This window comes from Perissodus microlepis, chromosome 23, assembly GCF_051167445.1.
Source record: "Perissodus microlepis isolate ML-2025 ecotype Zambia chromosome 23, ASM5116744v1, whole genome shotgun sequence".
In the NCBI taxonomy this organism is placed as follows: Eukaryota; Metazoa; Chordata; class Actinopteri; order Cichliformes; family Cichlidae; genus Perissodus; species Perissodus microlepis.
This window is the reverse complement of record NC_140482.1, coordinates 42,860,309-42,877,029: the sequence shown is the minus strand read 5'-3', so window position 1 is coordinate 42,877,029 and position 16,721 is coordinate 42,860,309. Positions and strand designations below refer to the sequence as shown.

Sequence of the window (16,721 nt, the reverse complement as noted above, 5' to 3'; positions counted from 1 at the left end):
GAAAGAAAGAAAAAAGAAGAAATATATATTTTTTAAATAACTTTATGGTGCTAAATACATTATTATAATATTAATTTAATGATAAAACCCCGTATAACATTTCAGTTGAAAAGAAATGACACCTGTGCTCTTATCAAATATGATTCGCTTATTCGCTTAACGGCCAATCACAGTTCGTGTTGTTGGGCCGTCCTCCCAAAGTAACGATGGTGGGCACGAGCGTTCTCAGGTCTGTTGCTGCTTTTGCAGCCAGACTGAGTCCTCTGAAATCTGGAAATACTGCGGCTAGTTTACTCACTCGAGCAATCCCCCGCACAGATAAAGGTAAGACACACCCCAGTCGTTTAAAAAATGAGACGACTGACCGGAAGGCTGCTTGTCTTTTCTCATGACCTTGTTAGCTTGCTAACATGAGCTAGCTGTTAACGTGTGTCCTGGTGTCAATAAAGGAAGACACTGTGACTTTATTATAGCTCCGTATACATATGTACTGTTTATATACGCCACTGTTTATCCTCCAGTTTCAACCTCTGCCTTTTCATTGCAGTAAGCGGTGCGTATTTAGTAAAACATTAGTTGGGTTACAGGGTTTGAATGATAGTTTGTCATCTCTGTGTCAACGCTTAACATAAATCTGCTTGTTGCATGCAGTGCTATGGTCTGCAGTTTTATCTAAAGGCGTTTCACCATGTTTTTAATAGCGACATGTTCTTTAATATCCTTAAATTATAAGGTTTCACTAAAGCACTGTAAAGCCACCTGACTCAGTGGGACACCCTTTAAACCAGGGGTAGGGACCGTCAGTCCTCGAGAGCCGGTGTCCTGCAGGTTTTAGAGCTCACCCTGGGTCACCACACTTGAATCAAATGATTAGTTCATTACCAGGCCTCTGGAGAACTTCAAGACACGTTGAGGAGCTAATTTAGCCCTTTAAATCAGCTTTGTTGGCTCAAGGACACATCTAAAACCTGCCGGACACCGGCTCTCGAGGCCTGGAGTTCCCTACCCCTGTTTTAAACAGTTCATGCAATACTTTGCAAGAGCGAAAAGAAATGTTTACAAGGCTGTAGTGAGGTCTGCTATTATGTATGGACAAAAAGACAGGAGGCAGATTTGCAGGTGGCACAGTTAAAGATGCTCAGACTTTCATTGGGAGTGACCATGATGGACAAGGTTAGAAATGAGCACATGAGCTCAGGCTGAGCGCTTTGGAGACAAAGTTAGAGAAGCAAGGCTGAGATGGTTTGGACAATTACAGAGGAGAGGTAGTGGATTTGTTTTGCAAAGGCAGATAAAAGGGAAGGCCGCTGAGAAGATTCGTGGATGTAGTGAAGGAGGGAGACGATCTGCTGTGGCAACCTCTAAAGGGAGCAGCCACACGAATACACATTTGAAGAGCTGCAGTGATGGTCATTCTTGATTTTTGCCCATATGGTCAAACCAAAGATTATTACTAAGAAGATGACCGCAGTAATGGATGACTGCCATTATTGCAAAAATAATCTGGGATTATTTATTGTTGAAGTGAAACGTAATCATAATCTGAGTTTTTGTAGTCTAATTATATGAATATGTAATTATAGCACTAAACTCAATCGGGCAGCCAGCATTAGAAACAACGTCTCTTCAGCAAGGGAGATGGGGCAAACGTGTCAACCATGTAAAACATCTCAGCCTGCTAGAAAAACAACACAAAATACAAGCTCCACCCACCTAATCATGATGCAGTGGTAGGTCATAGACATTTGTAATACATTACAGAGATACTTGGTACACTGGACAGAGCCTCCATGTAACTGAAGAGGCAGCGTGCGTACTCACTATAACCAATCACAGGCATCATGATGGTAACTGTGCCCTGTTTTGCAGTTGCGGTCCGTTGGGGTCATGGAAAGAGACTGTTTGTCATCAAACCCTCTGACTACTATGACAGGAGATTTCTGCGCCTATTGGTAAGTGCAGAGCACCATCACATCCACCAAGCTCACGTACATACACAGCAGAAGTGCTCTCTGTCAACTTTGCTGTATCATTTTAATCGTAATGTTTGTGTTCACCCTTTGAAAGAACAAAACAAAATCTTGTTTTTGAAATGTAACAAAGGAAGTTTTCCCTCAACATATTTTCCTTGACTGCTCAGATGTACTGTTGGAAGTTTATTATTCACCCACAGTGCAGGTTTCTAAATAGTAACCATGTTTTCTCTCTTATTTTAAAGAATGTTTGTGTTCATGTTCTTACACTTAACTCAGCCAAAAAACAAGCTTCCACATTTGTGTTACTCACCTTGCTCAAAGGCACCAGCAGCAGAGAGCAGTGCATACATCAAAACTAAAATGGCCAAGATGATACTGTTTAAGCTGGTTTAAAAAATAAAAGTTAAAAAGTAAGAGATATTTCTTACTTGGTTAATTTTGGATGGTGACTTGCACGCATCAGCAACTGAATTTGCCATATATTTGATGTTCTTCTCATTTTTTCCCTCAGCAATTTTACATCTTGCTGACTGGTGTTCCAGTGGCTATCGTCGTCACGGGGGTGAATATCTTCATCGGTGAGTAAGCATAAGTGTTTTATTGTGTATTCTAGTCGGCTTCTAATATTTTCCAGGACTTACTCAAATACGTATGGAATGAATATCTCTGTTGCTCGATTAAATGTCTGTCGTGTAGGTGAGGCAGAGCTGGCTGAAATTCCTGAAGGCTACGAGCCCGAGCACTGGGAGTACTACAAGGTGCGTCCCTTTGTCTCTTTGGTTGTTTGTGGTGCTTCCTTCTGTCATTGCTTCAAACTCGTATTAAGGGAAGGATATGCTCACGGATTTATTTTGAAGTGTAATCATAATATGAGCATATTCATTATTATACCCCCAGTGCATTGTTAACCCCCCAAACATCATGTTTTCCTCCAGTGAGTGTTTTATGGGACTGTTGTGTTACATTTTCAAACCCAGGTGCTACGATGGGCCCCTCAGGTAAAAGTCTCTCCGAGGGCCCCGTTCAGTGTAGAGTTAAAAGAAGCCTCGACTGAAACAGCATGCATTGCACGTCATTATGTTGCTCGATTAAATGTCTGTTATGTCGGTGAGGCAGAGCTGGCTCATCATTATGTGCAATGCAGCATCTTTATTTTTTGACAGGTATCCTGTAACAGGCCAAAATTATTTCAAAACATTATTTGAAAACATTTGATCATTTTGAATTTGATTAGAGCAACGTGGTTTAACAAAAAACTGATGGGATGGAGGCCAAAAAAAAAAAGCTTGAAAAGTAAGCAGTACTAAAAAGAAATAACTGGGGAAAATTCACATCTAATGAAGTTAACTGATAATAGGTCAGTAACATGATTGTGCATAAAAAGATAATCTTAGAGAGGCCGAGTTTCAGACGTGTCGATGAGCAGAGGCTCACTAATCTGCACAAAACTGAATGTTTCTCACCACAAAGAAGACTGAATATCTCATCATTCACAGTAAATAATATCAGCAAATCTGGAGATTCTGGAGAAACCTCCTTTTGGGGCAAAGGGACAAGGAGAAAATCAATATTGGCTGCCCTTCAGTTCCAGGCCCTCAGGCTGCTCTGCATTCAAACCAGACATGGAGCCCTGGCATAGCTGACCTGGTTGTGCAAACGACCTGTATGCCAAAGGGCTGCAGTAGCCTGGGCGTGCGTCTGCCCTGAGCTGTTTCCTTACTTTGTGTCCCTCCTGTTTGCTCCTGTCAGAGATAAACCGACATAATTCTGTCACCGTGTCATCAACAAATGCATGTCAAAGCATCACAATGTAAAGACAAGGCGTATGTGAACATGATCCAGGACAAAGCTAATTTAAAACGGACTGGAGCCAAGTGGGAAACAGTCCTGTGGTCAGACAAATCAAAGTGTAATATTCTTTTTGGAAAACATGAACACAACATCCTTCAGACTAAAGAGGAGAGGGACCGTCCGGCTTGTTATCAGTGCTCAGTTCAAAATCCTGCATCTCTGAGGGTGTGGGGGTGCGGTAGTGCAGCCTGCACAGTTCCATAGACACATAGGTGCACACAGTGGCAACATGGCCCAGTGTCCCATCACTGGGACTCAAGCAGGCCATAGCGGACTTGTAGATGGTGAGAGTATAATCTCTGGACTTGGAGCAAGCAGTCTGTACGTAGCACGTACCAGTCTGTCCACACACTGACGACTGCCTTGCACTTTCCAGATTCTGGCTCTTTGTCCTTTTCCCCAAAATGAAGTTAGAGTTGAAGTATTATTGCAGTGACACACTGGAGGAGATCCATCATGTGCTGCAGATGCACAAGTGCAATGGAACAGACCGGGACTTCCAGGAAAGGAGCTAAAAATAGCAGCCATGCTAGTCTCCTGTCTAAGGAGGCTTCTGATAAGGAGAAAGCAACTGATTTTAAACTGGGTGTGATTTTTAAGCAAAGTCTTCAAAGGACTCAGTGGCACTCTATTTTTTTAAAATGCCTTTATTCCTAAAAAAAAAACCCTCCAGTGTGTTTTGGCACACAAGCTTTGATCAGGCAGTGAATCAAAGTTCATTAAAGCACTCAACCTTCCCTAGCCACAAGTGGCACGCTTCCACCTTGGGTGAGAGTGGAATATTCCACAAGCGAGCCTGGACAGATGTCAACACCAAACCCAAAACATTCACCAAAGTCGATCCAGACGACACGAACGCACAGCAGCACCAGCCACAGTCAACATGAAAGCATCTCCAAAGGAAAATAATCTTTGTAAAAAAAGTGTATGGTTTCTGAGTTTTCATGGGCAGAGCCTGGTAAATGCTCCTTATGACCTTAAGCTGTTGGTGAGGCGGATCTTGAGCTTAAGAATTAAAACAGGATAAAAAAAAATGTCCCCTCAAGAAAGTTTACTTGACCAAAGCTCCTCTGTAATCACAATAACACTGAACTGCAACAAATGTATGTCACATGCCTGCACTAAAGGGACAGTCCGATGTTTGCACCAAATCCTTGTGCTCTGTTGTTTCAGCACCCCATCACCAGGTGGATCACACGGAACATCTATGATTCCCCAGTGAAGGACTACGAAAAGATGATGGCTGCAATCCAGATTGAAAAGGAAAAAGCAGACATGAGGTGGGTGTTACTGCCAGTGTGCTTCATGCGCTTCACCATCAACACAAACACATGCATTTAAATGCTTTTAGAAGACATCTCTGCTTGGCTCATATACACTACACGATACACTGATGTGCTACAGCTGGTGTTTAGCTGTTTATGTAGTGTAACCAACAGTGTCTTGATATTGAGTTTTACAGAGGGAAGCATCCAAGAGATGGGATTGTTTTTAACTGGCAGAGAGGTTTACAAATGTGCTTCACAGCACAAATAGGAAACAGCAGTTTGCTCCCACCGTCATGGAAAAATCACTGCAAACGCTAAAGCGGCAGCCGTTCTTGAGTGTGTCCAGTCATGGAAAGCACCAGAACATGATGCAGTAGGAGGGAGGGATCCTGAAAGGGCGTGCAGAGCAGCTGCATTCCTTGATAATAGCGTTCTTCCACTGATGTGGAAAACCTCAGTTTTTTGTTTTTCTTCTCTCCCCAAAAGAAAACAGGTGCAGGCGAGTCTATGAGGGAACCATCTTTGGCTTTTTCAGAACATGCTCTCTGAAAAATATGCAGATTGGTTATTGAAATTGCAGAGATTGGTAAATCTTGAGGAATCAATTTAAGTGTGTGTGCTGCAGCTGTGACAAATGTGGCTCAAGAGTTGGGTGTTCGTCTTGTAATCGGAAGGTTGCCGGTTCGAGCCCCGGCTCCGACAGTCTCGGTCGTTGTGTCCTTGGGCAAGACACTTCACCTACCGCCTACTGGTGATGGCCAGAGGGGCCGATGGCGCGATATGGCAGCCTCGCTTCTGTCAGTCTGCCCCAGGGCAGCTGTGGCTACAACTGTAGCCTCCACCAGTGTGTGAATGTGAGAGTGAATGAATAGTGGAATTGTAAAGTGCTTTGAGGGGTCCCGAAAAGCGCTATATAAATGCAATCCATTATTATTATTATAAATGTAATTCTTTGTTATTTTACGAGCGTCGTACATTATTAGTCTTCCATACTTAACTGGTTGCTCATTTCTAATGCATGGTGTTACATTCTCCGCCTCTTTTTATTCATGATTTTGTTGTCACAGACTGACGCAGCTGGAGGTGCGTCGCCATATGAGGCAGCAAGGAGACGGCCCCTGGTTTCAAGTGCCGACCCTTAACAAGGAGCTAATTGACAACAGCCCCAAGTCATCGCCTGACCATTAATCCAGATGTTTCTGTCATCTGTACATCAATCTCACTGTTTGTACATTTTTTCCCTTATTGCGTGAATAAAGTATCTATCGAACTCTGATATTCATGTTTTAGCGTCTTAATTCAGTTCATGCAGCAAACACCTTTACCGTGATGATATTCCAGAGTTACAGATGATCGGGGACTGGCAGCTTGTGTCAGAGCAGGAAACCCACTGAGACATTTTTTTTCATGAAGGAGTTAGAATTTTCTCCGTCGCGTGCAGTTAGTGGGGTTAATAGGTGACTCTAAAAGTCTCCTATGGTTGTCCGTCTCTGTATCAGCCCGGCATCGAGCTGACAACCTGTCCAGGATATACTTGGCCTGTTGACAAAGATCAAGATATATCCAAATGCTTAGCCAGGGCTGAGAAAGCTTCAGCCAAGTGCAATTAAAAACAAATTGCACCTTACATTTATTTGTACTGTAAATTCTTCCAGATCTCTGAGGAAGGTTGGATTCCTGTTGGTTTATAGTTTATATTTTCTTGCGATGAACACGAGCGTCCACCAGGTGGCAGAGCTCTGCAGACAAGACTAGCCTGGTCATGCGGACAAAGGGCTTCTTTAGACACACGCAGCACAAGTGGACTTAAAATCACATATTAAAAATAAAAATTTGCCATCTGCAGTATATTTTTTGTTTTATTTACTTATTATATTCGCAAAATCCTGCAGAGCAATGACATTTACTGCTCTCTCTCTCTCTCTCTCTTTTTTAAACAAACCAAACCGACTGCAGATTGATAAAGGATCAGCAGCAGCTACTAAAAATCAAAGTGTCCTCCATAATCACGCACTTCCTGAATCCTGGAAGCTGGAAACATGCTGTAGTAAATGTGGGTGGCTTTATGAATCATCCTCAGAGGTGGGAGGGGCCCTTCTCGTAAAACATCCCCGTGAGCAGGAGCAGCACAGCGGCGTCACCACAGCCAACAGCAGCAATGTAATTTCTGCGCAGGTCCAAGATTTTTCTTTTTTTGTGTGATGGGAGGCAGGAAAAAGAATAGAAACACAAAAGAACAACATTAGCTTCCAGCTTTGCGCCGCGCCGTGCAGCAGCCTGCCTGCCTCCACCCCTCTGTCATTTTATTTTTATGTTTTTCAGCGTCACATCCCCCTGGTCGGAGGAATGTAGAGACGGAGTGCTTTAAAAATAGCATCCTCTCCTGTAACAGGCGCTGCCCCGGAGGCTCCGCAGCACTGTGGTGCGAGAAGCAGGAATGCGAAGATGGCTGCAGACCTCGGAGAGCTGCTGGTCCCATACATGCCCACCATCAGGGTCCCCAGAACAGGAGACAGGGTGTTCAAGAGCGAGTGCGCCTTTTCTTTCGACTCTCCCGTAAGTGTGCCTGTCGCCCCCCTCCTCACACACACACACACACACTCGGTGCGACACGAGCGGCTTGTTTGGGGAGAGAAAGCGCGTCGCATCGAGCTGACAGCTTGTTTTGCACGAGCTCAGCGGCGCACGTGAATCTGCTGTAAATGAGCGTGTCTCCATGGTCACCGTCCCCGCGAGCTTGAGGGGGGGAAAGACAATTAAAGGGTGTTTACGTCTCAGGCGAAAGAGATGAAAGGGGTTTCCTTTGTGTCCACTTCACACCACCCCACTACTACTGGAGGTCCACACGCAGGCCAGTTAGACCAATAAACGGAGCCACACACCTACACCTGCCTGAAGCTGGGCTCAAGTCCTCCTCCAGCAGCCGTGCTCAGCACTGAGTTCACTGCTCCACTCTTGGGCTTTTATAGTCTATAATTTGTCTGAAAATGGCCCAAAGTGCGTCAGTGGTGCTTGGCTGGAACTGTGTCCACGGTGATGTTTCTGTTCTCAAACAGGATTTGTACACGTTTAAAGAACTTCATGGTGTTGTTTTGGTTTTTAGTAGCTTTTATGGGGTCACATGGTGTCTCTGCAACACTGTGGCTATAATGAGTCAAAAAGTGAAAGATTTAATGCTTCTGCTATATATATGAAAATGCTTATTCTGCTTTATTTTTGTCATTTTACTTTTCTTCTGTGAATAGGACAGCAGAGACATCATGAACACAGCTGCTGCTTTACTGTATTTGAACCTTTAAGGGGTTTCATGCGCTGAGGATTCAGTTCTTCCTGTACGTGAACTGAACCCTGCATTTTTGTATCTGTCACAGGTACCCTTCCTACCTGTGACAGATATAAATAACATTTCTTTGCCCCAATGAAATCTCGCTTTCTCGACTGAACCCGTTTTTAAAGGTGACTCAGCTGTCTGGAGTTCGTCATGTTGGCCTGAGGACTGGGTTATTTTTACCCTTGCACTGTTGAGGCTCATATGTCACTCTGGGCCACTTAAAGGTTTATCACGGGGGGGTTATAAGGCCTGGCCTGGTCGCAGATTTAGGTTAACTTTGAAGGTGTATTTTCCAAGTGTTTTGTTTTCCCATGTGAAGTGAACTGTTGATTATTGTAGATTTGAAAGCATGTTTAGGTGTCTGTCACTGTTCACGTGGACATTTTTTGATAATAACAAGATGACCAAAGAATTGTGTTCTTCTCTCAAAGACATGACACAAGTCAGTCTCAGCTTATGGGCTGTTACTAAAGGTAAAAATCTTTCTCCCAAGAGCTCAGACATGTTGTTAATGAAATAGTCTGCCTGTAACGGGATGCTTTTCAGTTTCAGAAACAACAGCATAAAATTGTTGTATCATGTTGCTCGTATGAAGCCTAATATGAGACAATAATCAATTACTTTCCTTGGCTTAAATGACCTGTCAGAGGAGGCATTTGCATTAAAACTAATGCTTGTCAGCAGCACAAATGCTGAAAGGTGGAAAGTTTTTGGTGCAAATAATAAATCTTTGAGCGAGAAAGACTTTGGAAAGTGTCAGAATCACATCTCTGTGTTTGATGTTACCGTGATGAGTTTGGCAAACTGGGCAAAATAGAAGATCCTGAAATTGTTCCCACGGTAAGAAATATTTCAAATGTGCTCATAGCGTGCCAGTTGTTGTTGTGCCAGTTGTGCTTTCTCATTGTTATTGTTTGTTTTGCTCCGCAGGAGTCTGAGGGAGGCCTGTATGTGTGTATGAACACATTCCTGGGCTTCGGTCGAGAACATGTGGAGCGACATTATCGCAAAACAGGACAGAGCGTTTACATGCACCTCAAACGGCACGTCAAAGAGGTGCGTCTTCCACCTGCTCCATGGGCTTTATCGGGCGCTGATTGTAAATACAGACTAAAGTAGAATTCAGAGAACAGAAATCATCTTTGTTTCTAAAGTGCTTTTCAAATCCTGTTTATAGAGCACGTCTGAATCCGTAGCACATAAAGGTAATTCATTTAATAGAATTTAACAGAGTCGAACAGAAAAGCTAAAAAAACAACTCCTGAGTGAAACCAGTGATGTGTGGAATATTGATTCATATATTTAAATGATGATTGTTAACACATAAGACCAAATTAAATCCAGATTTCTCACGCACAAAAATAATCACAACATGTCAAGTTGTAAAAGCGTTTTATCGCAGATGTTTAAACTGAGAGAAATGTTTATGAAAAAAGTGGAGAGCGAGTAGGCCAGGTGCTTGAGTTTTGGGAGAGGAACGTCATCCCGGCCCTGTCTGATGCAGCATCCCAGTTGCTCCACGGTCCTACATCTGCTCGGTCATATTGTTCATTTCAATAAGTGTTTTCAGTTGGTGAAGCTGGACTGCAGGCAGGTAGGCCAGTTCAGGACACAGACTCTCCTCCCACAGAGGCTGATGCAGTATAACAGATGCAAGTTAGCATCGTCTTGGTAAATGCATTTGTATAGTGCTTTACTAGTCCCTAAGGACCCCAAAGGGCCTTACACTACATCCAGTCATCCACCCATTCACACACTGGTGATGGCAGCTACATTGTAGCCACAGCCACCCTGGGGCGCACTGACAGAGGCGAGGCTGCCGGACACTGGCGCCACCGGGCCCTCTGACCACCACCAGTAGGCAACGGGTGAAGTGTCTTGACTCTTGCCCAAGGACACAACGACCGAGACTGTCAGAGCCGGGGCTCGAACCGGCAACCTTCCGATTACAAGACGAACTGCCAACTCTTGAGCCACAATCGCCCGCTGGGCCCCTATGGGTTCATTTGCAAATCATTACACCCCCCCCTGTTTGTGTGTAACACTTGATGTTTTCAGGCCTGTTTCTCACCTCTAACTTTCCTCACTGAACGTTTTTCTAGTTTTTGTGTGTTTGGAAAATTCCAAGAGTTAACTTGGTAATTTGCTACTAATTATGTGGAAAGTTGAGGATTTCTTTAACTTGTAATAAAGAGATTAAAATCTATTTTTCTTAGTTTGCTGAACACGCCATTAAAACCCACAATTCATCAAGCTGTGATGTTTTTAAGATTGGACCAGTGAGATGTGCTTCAGTAAAACATGAGTAAAAACAATTTTCCAATTGGAAAGCAACAATAAGATGAGCATGACGAGCATTACAAAAGCGAAACGACTGAACCCATTTATATCACAACAGAATTTATTACTGTAGAGTTTTATTACAATTAATGATATTTTGTCCAAAGACTGTAATGTTACGCTTTTGTTGAGACTGAGCCAGAGAGCTGCTGAGTCATTTAAGGGAACAGTCTTTGCAAAAGTATCACATCTGAACCAAAACATGCTTCACTTTTGTCTTTCTTTGAAAACTGGATGGTGACCAACAAAGATCAGAGCTGCTGCCTCTAATTGGCTTCTGCTCTGCTTTGTAGAGAACTGCTATTTCAATGCCTGGATCTGCCCACAAACAGCTGCTCACATTCTGCAGGCTCCTGTGTCTGCTGGGTTTTTTCCCATGGGTCCACTCGGTCTCAAGTGTGTCAGCATTCTCCGTCTTTCTGCCCTGTTTACCCACCGAGAGAGACTCATTCAGGCCAACCTGATCAAACTGAAAGGAAACCAGTTGGTGGCGCTGTGGAGTTGTGCTGCCAACTGATGATTCTGCAGATTCACGGTTCGAAGCCATTCAATAACTGTGTCAAAGCTAAAATATGTTAATGTTACTATTCTTTGTTTTTGTGTTCATGCTGCCTTTTTGATCGCACTTGACAACATTCAGTGAAGAGACAATTGCAGCAGAGGCAGAAAAAGACCATGACACACACTACAGGCAAAGACAGGCCCACACATGATGTAAACAGTATCTGTTGTACTGAAGCACTTTATTAATCATCCTGTATGTTGACCCTGCCATGGTCGGGGTTTTCCGCTTGCCTTGTAAACTGACCCGGCACCTGGAACGTCCAGCATCTATTCCTAACAAAATGACAACTATCTGGATGGGCTTTAGCACGCCATCAAAATGTGTTTTTTCAAGTAATTCTGGATGTCTGTGCAGGGTGCTGAAAGGTGTTTAAATGTGATGTTTCCTACAGAAAGCCACAGGAGCTGCTGGAGGCGGCGCCATCCCCAGAAGAAGAAATGGAAAAGTGTTTCTAGGTAAGACCGAGGCAGTGGTGCAAGTAGAGTTTACAGCCTTGTGAATATAAGTAAAAGCATTCAGGGTTTTACTTCACTGCTACAAGAAACTCACTAAATGCTCCTGTCCTCACCACGAGACCTATCGTCAGAACTTAAATGTACCAGAGTAACGACGATCACGTTTACGGATTTTGTAGCATGAGAACAGGAAAATGAGTAATGAACTGTTTGTACTCCAGCAGAGGCAGGATTCAAGCACTAAATCATACCTGAACAGTAAATCTCGTTGATTTGCAAAAGTGCAGCTCCAGAAGTAATTTACTGTTTTGGTGGTTTAATGTTAATGTGGTCAGAAACGCATCTCTTTCTGTAAGAGGCTCCTACTCTGTCGTGACCCTCCCGCCGCCCCTCTTGCCAGCCTTTACCCAAAGTGTCAGATATTCCTCATGATGTGTCCCCTCCTCTTCTTCCTCCGCTTCATCTTGTTCTCTAAATATAGCTCATTTATTTGTAAATGTGGTTGGTAACTGTTCTAAATCAAATCCTGGCCCACTCCCCTTCACCTCCGCCTCTTTGGGGGTGCGGAGAGGGAGAGTCGCCGGCCTCTCAGCTGCCACCACCTGTCAACCTCCCGTCTAGGCTGCTGGCACGCTGCTACTGCAGCTATGACGCTGCGCCCAGAGCACCAGGTGACTCTGCCTCCTTCCTGACGGAGGAATTCCTTCCACTCCATGAAGGGTAGATTAGATCAGCCCTCCAGCCATTACCTGCCTCTTCCTGAGGACTCCTTCTTTGGAGCAGTTCTTCCTGTTATCCTTTTAAGATCTTGATGTGACAGCGGTTATGCACGTATCCGCCATAATCCCCACGTTGGTCCAGTGATCTAATTAAGGCGCTAGCTGCTGACGTCGCATGCAATCAGTAGGCATAACAGCATTGTCAGGGTTAACCTATGATCCTGTTTCCCACTGAGTCATTATGCACGTTTAGGCTGCAGTGGAAAACCAATGCTCTGTATGGAGGGTGATCAAAGCCCGCTCCTTAGAAATCCGCTACTGACTAAAGGAACAAATCATCATCTCAAATTCAAGCAGAAAAGAACATCAAGTAAAGATATTTCAGAACAAACTCAGTGGCTGCTGACTGTTTGCTTCCTCCCTGAAAGATTTAGAGCTGAACCGTGATTTTAACGGGGAGGACTATGAATACGAGGATGAGGCCAAGCTCGTCATTTTTCCAGACCACTTCGAGATCCCCTTACCAAATATTGAGGAGTTGCCCGCTCTGGTCAGTGAGTCGGTGTTACCGTTACAGTGCACGCTGATGGTTCCCTGAGTGGCCACCCCGTCTGTCTCGTAGAGCCACCATTTGGTCTCAATCCATATGTTTTACATTCAAGGTTCAAAAACATCTGTGAAAATTCAAAAATGAACTTCATTATAGAGGATTGGTGGGCGACCTGTGAGATGTACACCTTTGTTTTTTGCACCTTTGCAAACATTTCGGGGAACCATGTGGTGCACCTGTATGTGCCTTGTTTTCTGTGTTTACTGCTTGCACGGAGCACAGAAGAGACTTTTCACACATTTATTCGTTAGTTTGGCTTTTAGAGCTTGGCTTTGGCACGACCTCGACGTCTGTTTTATTATTTAATGCATGTGCGATTTCATGTTGCCGCGGTGGAAAATATTTAATTGTACAGTGTAATAAAAGAGCAGGTGTGTTTTGCTGCTGGATTTTTCTTAATTCTTTCGGTGTTGAATCAGTCATGTGACGTGGCACACACTTTCTTTTTTAAGCACAAATCTTGCATGACCTCTTTGGCTCTTTTCTGTGGTTCTGAGCTTTTATGTTCAGTTGTAAGAAAATAATTGCTGAAATAAAATACTGACCGCTGACTCTGCTGACGTCCAGGTGACCATCGCCTGTGATGCAGTACTCAATGCACCATCAGCTTACAAGAAACAGGAGCCTGAGTCCTGGGAGGAGGAGATCCAGGTGTCTCGGCATGCCAGAAGCCTCAGACAGCTGGATAACGGGGTCAGGATCCCACCCAGGTCGGAGTGAAGTCTGTGTTATTCCCTGTATGCTGTCAATACAAATAACGGCAGTAAGAAACAACAGCTCTATATAGCACCATTATCACTTTGACCTTCAGATCAATGTAGTGACTTTGAAGAGGTCAGAGGTCAAATCTGACACGTACTTTCTGTATGTCAACAATAATCACGACACCACAGAATTCTGGTTTCAAAGTTATGGTTTTTGTCTGTTTTTGACCACGAAGCCATTAAGTTGACTTTGAAGACGTCTCTGGATAGAAGTCCAATTTATTCAGGTTATTGTGTTTACAAACAGAATGATGGCACGCACACACTACAAAAACCTCGTTAGTGAAGCCAAAACAAAACAAAATGTGAACCATATTTCACATTTGGCACTTCATTGATCAAAGTAATCTTTGGTTTCCACCTATTAAAGGCTTTGCTGCGTACTTTATTATACGTGTCTGAATAGGCATGGATGTAAACGTCTATGTTTTTAATGATTCTATATAAGGAAAGTCTTGTATTTGTAGTCTTTGTTTCTGCTGCTTTGATAACTAAAGAACAGGAGAGAACCTGTAAATCCGACGACTTTCACCCCTGTTGTTGAGGAAAATGCAATGTTGCAGTAAAAGTCTAAGGGACTCGGATGGAAAAGCTGCTTGAAGATGTTTCACCTCTCATCCGAGAAGCTTCTTCATTCTAGGGCCAAATGGTGGAGAGTCCCAGATTGACTGATTTGACCTTAGAACTCAGATGAGAGGTGAAACGTCTTGAAGCAGCTTAAAGAAGTCCAGACGCTTCTCCATCCGAGCTCCTTAGACTGCCGTGACCTGGATGACTGAGAAGCTTCACAGACATTTTGCAGTCAAAAGTGAGGCTTGGCACGACTGAGTGATTAAAAACGGCACATCAACAACACGAGTCTGTTTTGTCTGTAGTGGCTGGAAGTGTCAGAAGTGTGAGATGAGAGAGAACCTGTGGCTGAACCTGACAGATGGAGCGGTGCTCTGTGGGAAGTGGTTCTTTGATGGGAGCGGTGGTAACGGCCATGCGCTGGAGCACTACAGAGAGACCAACTACCCTCTGGCTGTCAAACTGGACACCATCACCCCCGATGGAGCAGGTCTGGGACTCTTGATATCATCGCGAGAGCCGTTCCACGAATCCAGAATTTCATTTATTTCACGTTGTCAGTGATCCTTCCTTTGAATTTGTTTTGATCTTTAATGCAAAGAAAACTACAGAAAACTTGTAGTTTAGATCAAATTTATGGTAGTGTTTAAAACACAATAATATGTAGTTAAACTCGCTTCGTTTTTAAAAATTTGACATAATGTGTAGCATTGTGTAGCTATAATAATAATTTCACCTACCGACTGTCCGATCAAAGTTTTGTTCCTGAAGCTCACACAGTGACTCTTGGAGATACAAAGCAAGATCTCATCCATCTGTAGTTCATTTCTAAAGCGAGTGAGTTACCATCCCAACAATGAATCTTGTTGTAGTGATTAACTGCTCTTTAAATTTCAGACATCTATTCGTTTGAGGAAGAAGAAGCTGTGTTGGACCCGCACGTATCAGAGCACCTGTCACATTTTGGAATAGACATGCTACAGATGCAGAAAGGAGTAAGTTAGCTGCTTTGAGCCTCAAACATCTAAAACACATCAAAGAAATCAGTAATAATCAGTCAATTATCAAATCAATAGCAAACGCACACCACGCTTCACTGCTGCAGCTACACACTGAACATTTTCATTGGAGTTTTACAAACATTTGTTACATTTCTTTACGTGAAATAAAGAAAACTTTGAAGAGATGTAGCGCTGTCAAATTCACTGAGAGGTTTATGACACAACTGCCAAATCACTGCTATTTAAATGTAGTGATTGGTGTTTCTGTAATGGTTAATACTATGGAAGAGGACTCCAGTGGCCCTAATCCTCTCCCATATTAATCTGTATGAGTGAAGCACACTATTATTTTTGATTAAAATGCCAAATTACACAAATTGACTTGCATTCCTACAGTGGTTGAATATTATAATATTATGCTTGATTGATTTGAAGTTTTTGAAAGAGCTGTAAATGTTTATGTTTTCTTGTTTGTATGTCAGGTGCTCCAATAAATTTGATGAACACTGTATTTAAATCGTGCCAATAGGTGTCAGTCCCAAAAACATCAGTCTGGGGTTTTTGGGGATATTTCAATCAAAACAATCCACATTTAAAAGAACTTCATCTCAGAGTTTAGTTTAGTACATGAATAAAAAGTGTAGGACTGATGGGGATTGACCTGCCTGGATTCTCAACGCTGTTTTTGGTCTAACCAGGTGTTTTTCATGTGGGGTGGAATTTAAAAACCATAATAGACTTTCCAGTCAAATTCTCTCCAGCTTTGAGAACCAGATGAAGTGTTTTTAATATAGCTTCCCTTTTCCCCCTTCAGACAGAAAACGGGCACCACACAGACAATAAACCCCGGCCGCGGGTCAGCGAGTGGGAGGTGATCCAAGAGTCGGGCATGAAGCTGAAGGAGGTGTATGGCTCTGGTTATACAGGCATCAAAAATCTGGGAAGCAGCTGTTACCTTAGTACGGTCATGCAGGTCCTCTTCAGCATCCCAGACTTCCAAAGGATGTGAGTAATATCGCGTATGTCAGATGTTATTGAGTCTGTACTGGTTTCACAGAAAGACTGCTTTCCTTTAGAGCCAGTTTAAAAATGAGGTCTTGTTACCACAGAAGAATCTGAAATACTTTTTCAGTTTTTATCAGCAATCAAAGCAGTTTTTTTATCATGTCCAAGTGTTTAAAGTGTAAATTTGTTGTTCAAAATAATTTACAAATATTTATTCATGTCAGTCGACAGAGGACATAAAAAAAATCTTTTGAGCAATATTTAAA

At 43.2% G+C, this 16,721-nt stretch overlaps 2 protein-coding genes across 3 annotated transcripts in view; both read left to right on the top strand.

Moving 5' to 3' along the window:
• Nucleotides 1-169: 169 nt before the first annotated feature.
• Nucleotides 170-6,371, top strand: ndufb5 (NADH:ubiquinone oxidoreductase subunit B5). The gene is made up of 6 exons (XM_084922014.1): nucleotides 170-324; nucleotides 1,870-1,952; nucleotides 2,488-2,554; nucleotides 2,673-2,734; nucleotides 5,001-5,107; nucleotides 6,163-6,371. Exons 1-6 carry the CDS (start codon nucleotides 207-209, stop codon nucleotides 6,281-6,283), a joined length of 558 nt encoding a protein of 185 aa, XP_084778140.1. The 5' UTR covers nucleotides 170-206; the 3' UTR covers nucleotides 6,284-6,371.
• Nucleotides 6,372-6,478: 107 nt separating this feature from the next.
• The window catches only part of usp13 (ubiquitin specific peptidase 13), a 34,947-nt gene continuing 24,704 nt past the window's right edge, over nucleotides 6,479-16,721 (top strand). For both annotated transcript variants that reach the window (XM_084922008.1, XM_084922007.1), the window contains exons 1-8: nucleotides 6,479-7,651; nucleotides 9,357-9,482; nucleotides 11,723-11,786; nucleotides 12,934-13,055; nucleotides 13,683-13,825; nucleotides 14,755-14,939; nucleotides 15,347-15,444; nucleotides 16,265-16,455. In XM_084922008.1, coding sequence (XP_084778134.1) covers nucleotides 7,541-7,651; nucleotides 9,357-9,482; nucleotides 11,723-11,786; nucleotides 12,934-13,055; nucleotides 13,683-13,825; nucleotides 14,755-14,939; nucleotides 15,347-15,444; nucleotides 16,265-16,455 — 1,040 coding nt within the window. In that variant the 5' untranslated portion in view covers nucleotides 6,479-7,540. The remainder of the gene's footprint in view (nucleotides 7,652-9,356; nucleotides 9,483-11,722; nucleotides 11,787-12,933; nucleotides 13,056-13,682; nucleotides 13,826-14,754; nucleotides 14,940-15,346; nucleotides 15,445-16,264; nucleotides 16,456-16,721) is intronic.

Excerpts from the sequence above, each read along its gene's own strand:
- ndufb5 (XM_084922014.1), top strand. The coding sequence starts at position 207 with ATGGTGGGCACGAGCGTTCTCAGGTCTGTTGCTGCTTTTGCAGCCAGA. Across the intron at positions 325-1,869 it reads AATCCCCCGCACAGATAAAG|TTGCGGTCCGTTGGGGTCAT; the intron begins GTAAGACACACC and ends CCTGTTTTGCAG. Across the intron at positions 2,735-5,000 it reads AGCACTGGGAGTACTACAAG|CACCCCATCACCAGGTGGAT; the intron begins GTGCGTCCCTTT and ends CTGTTGTTTCAG.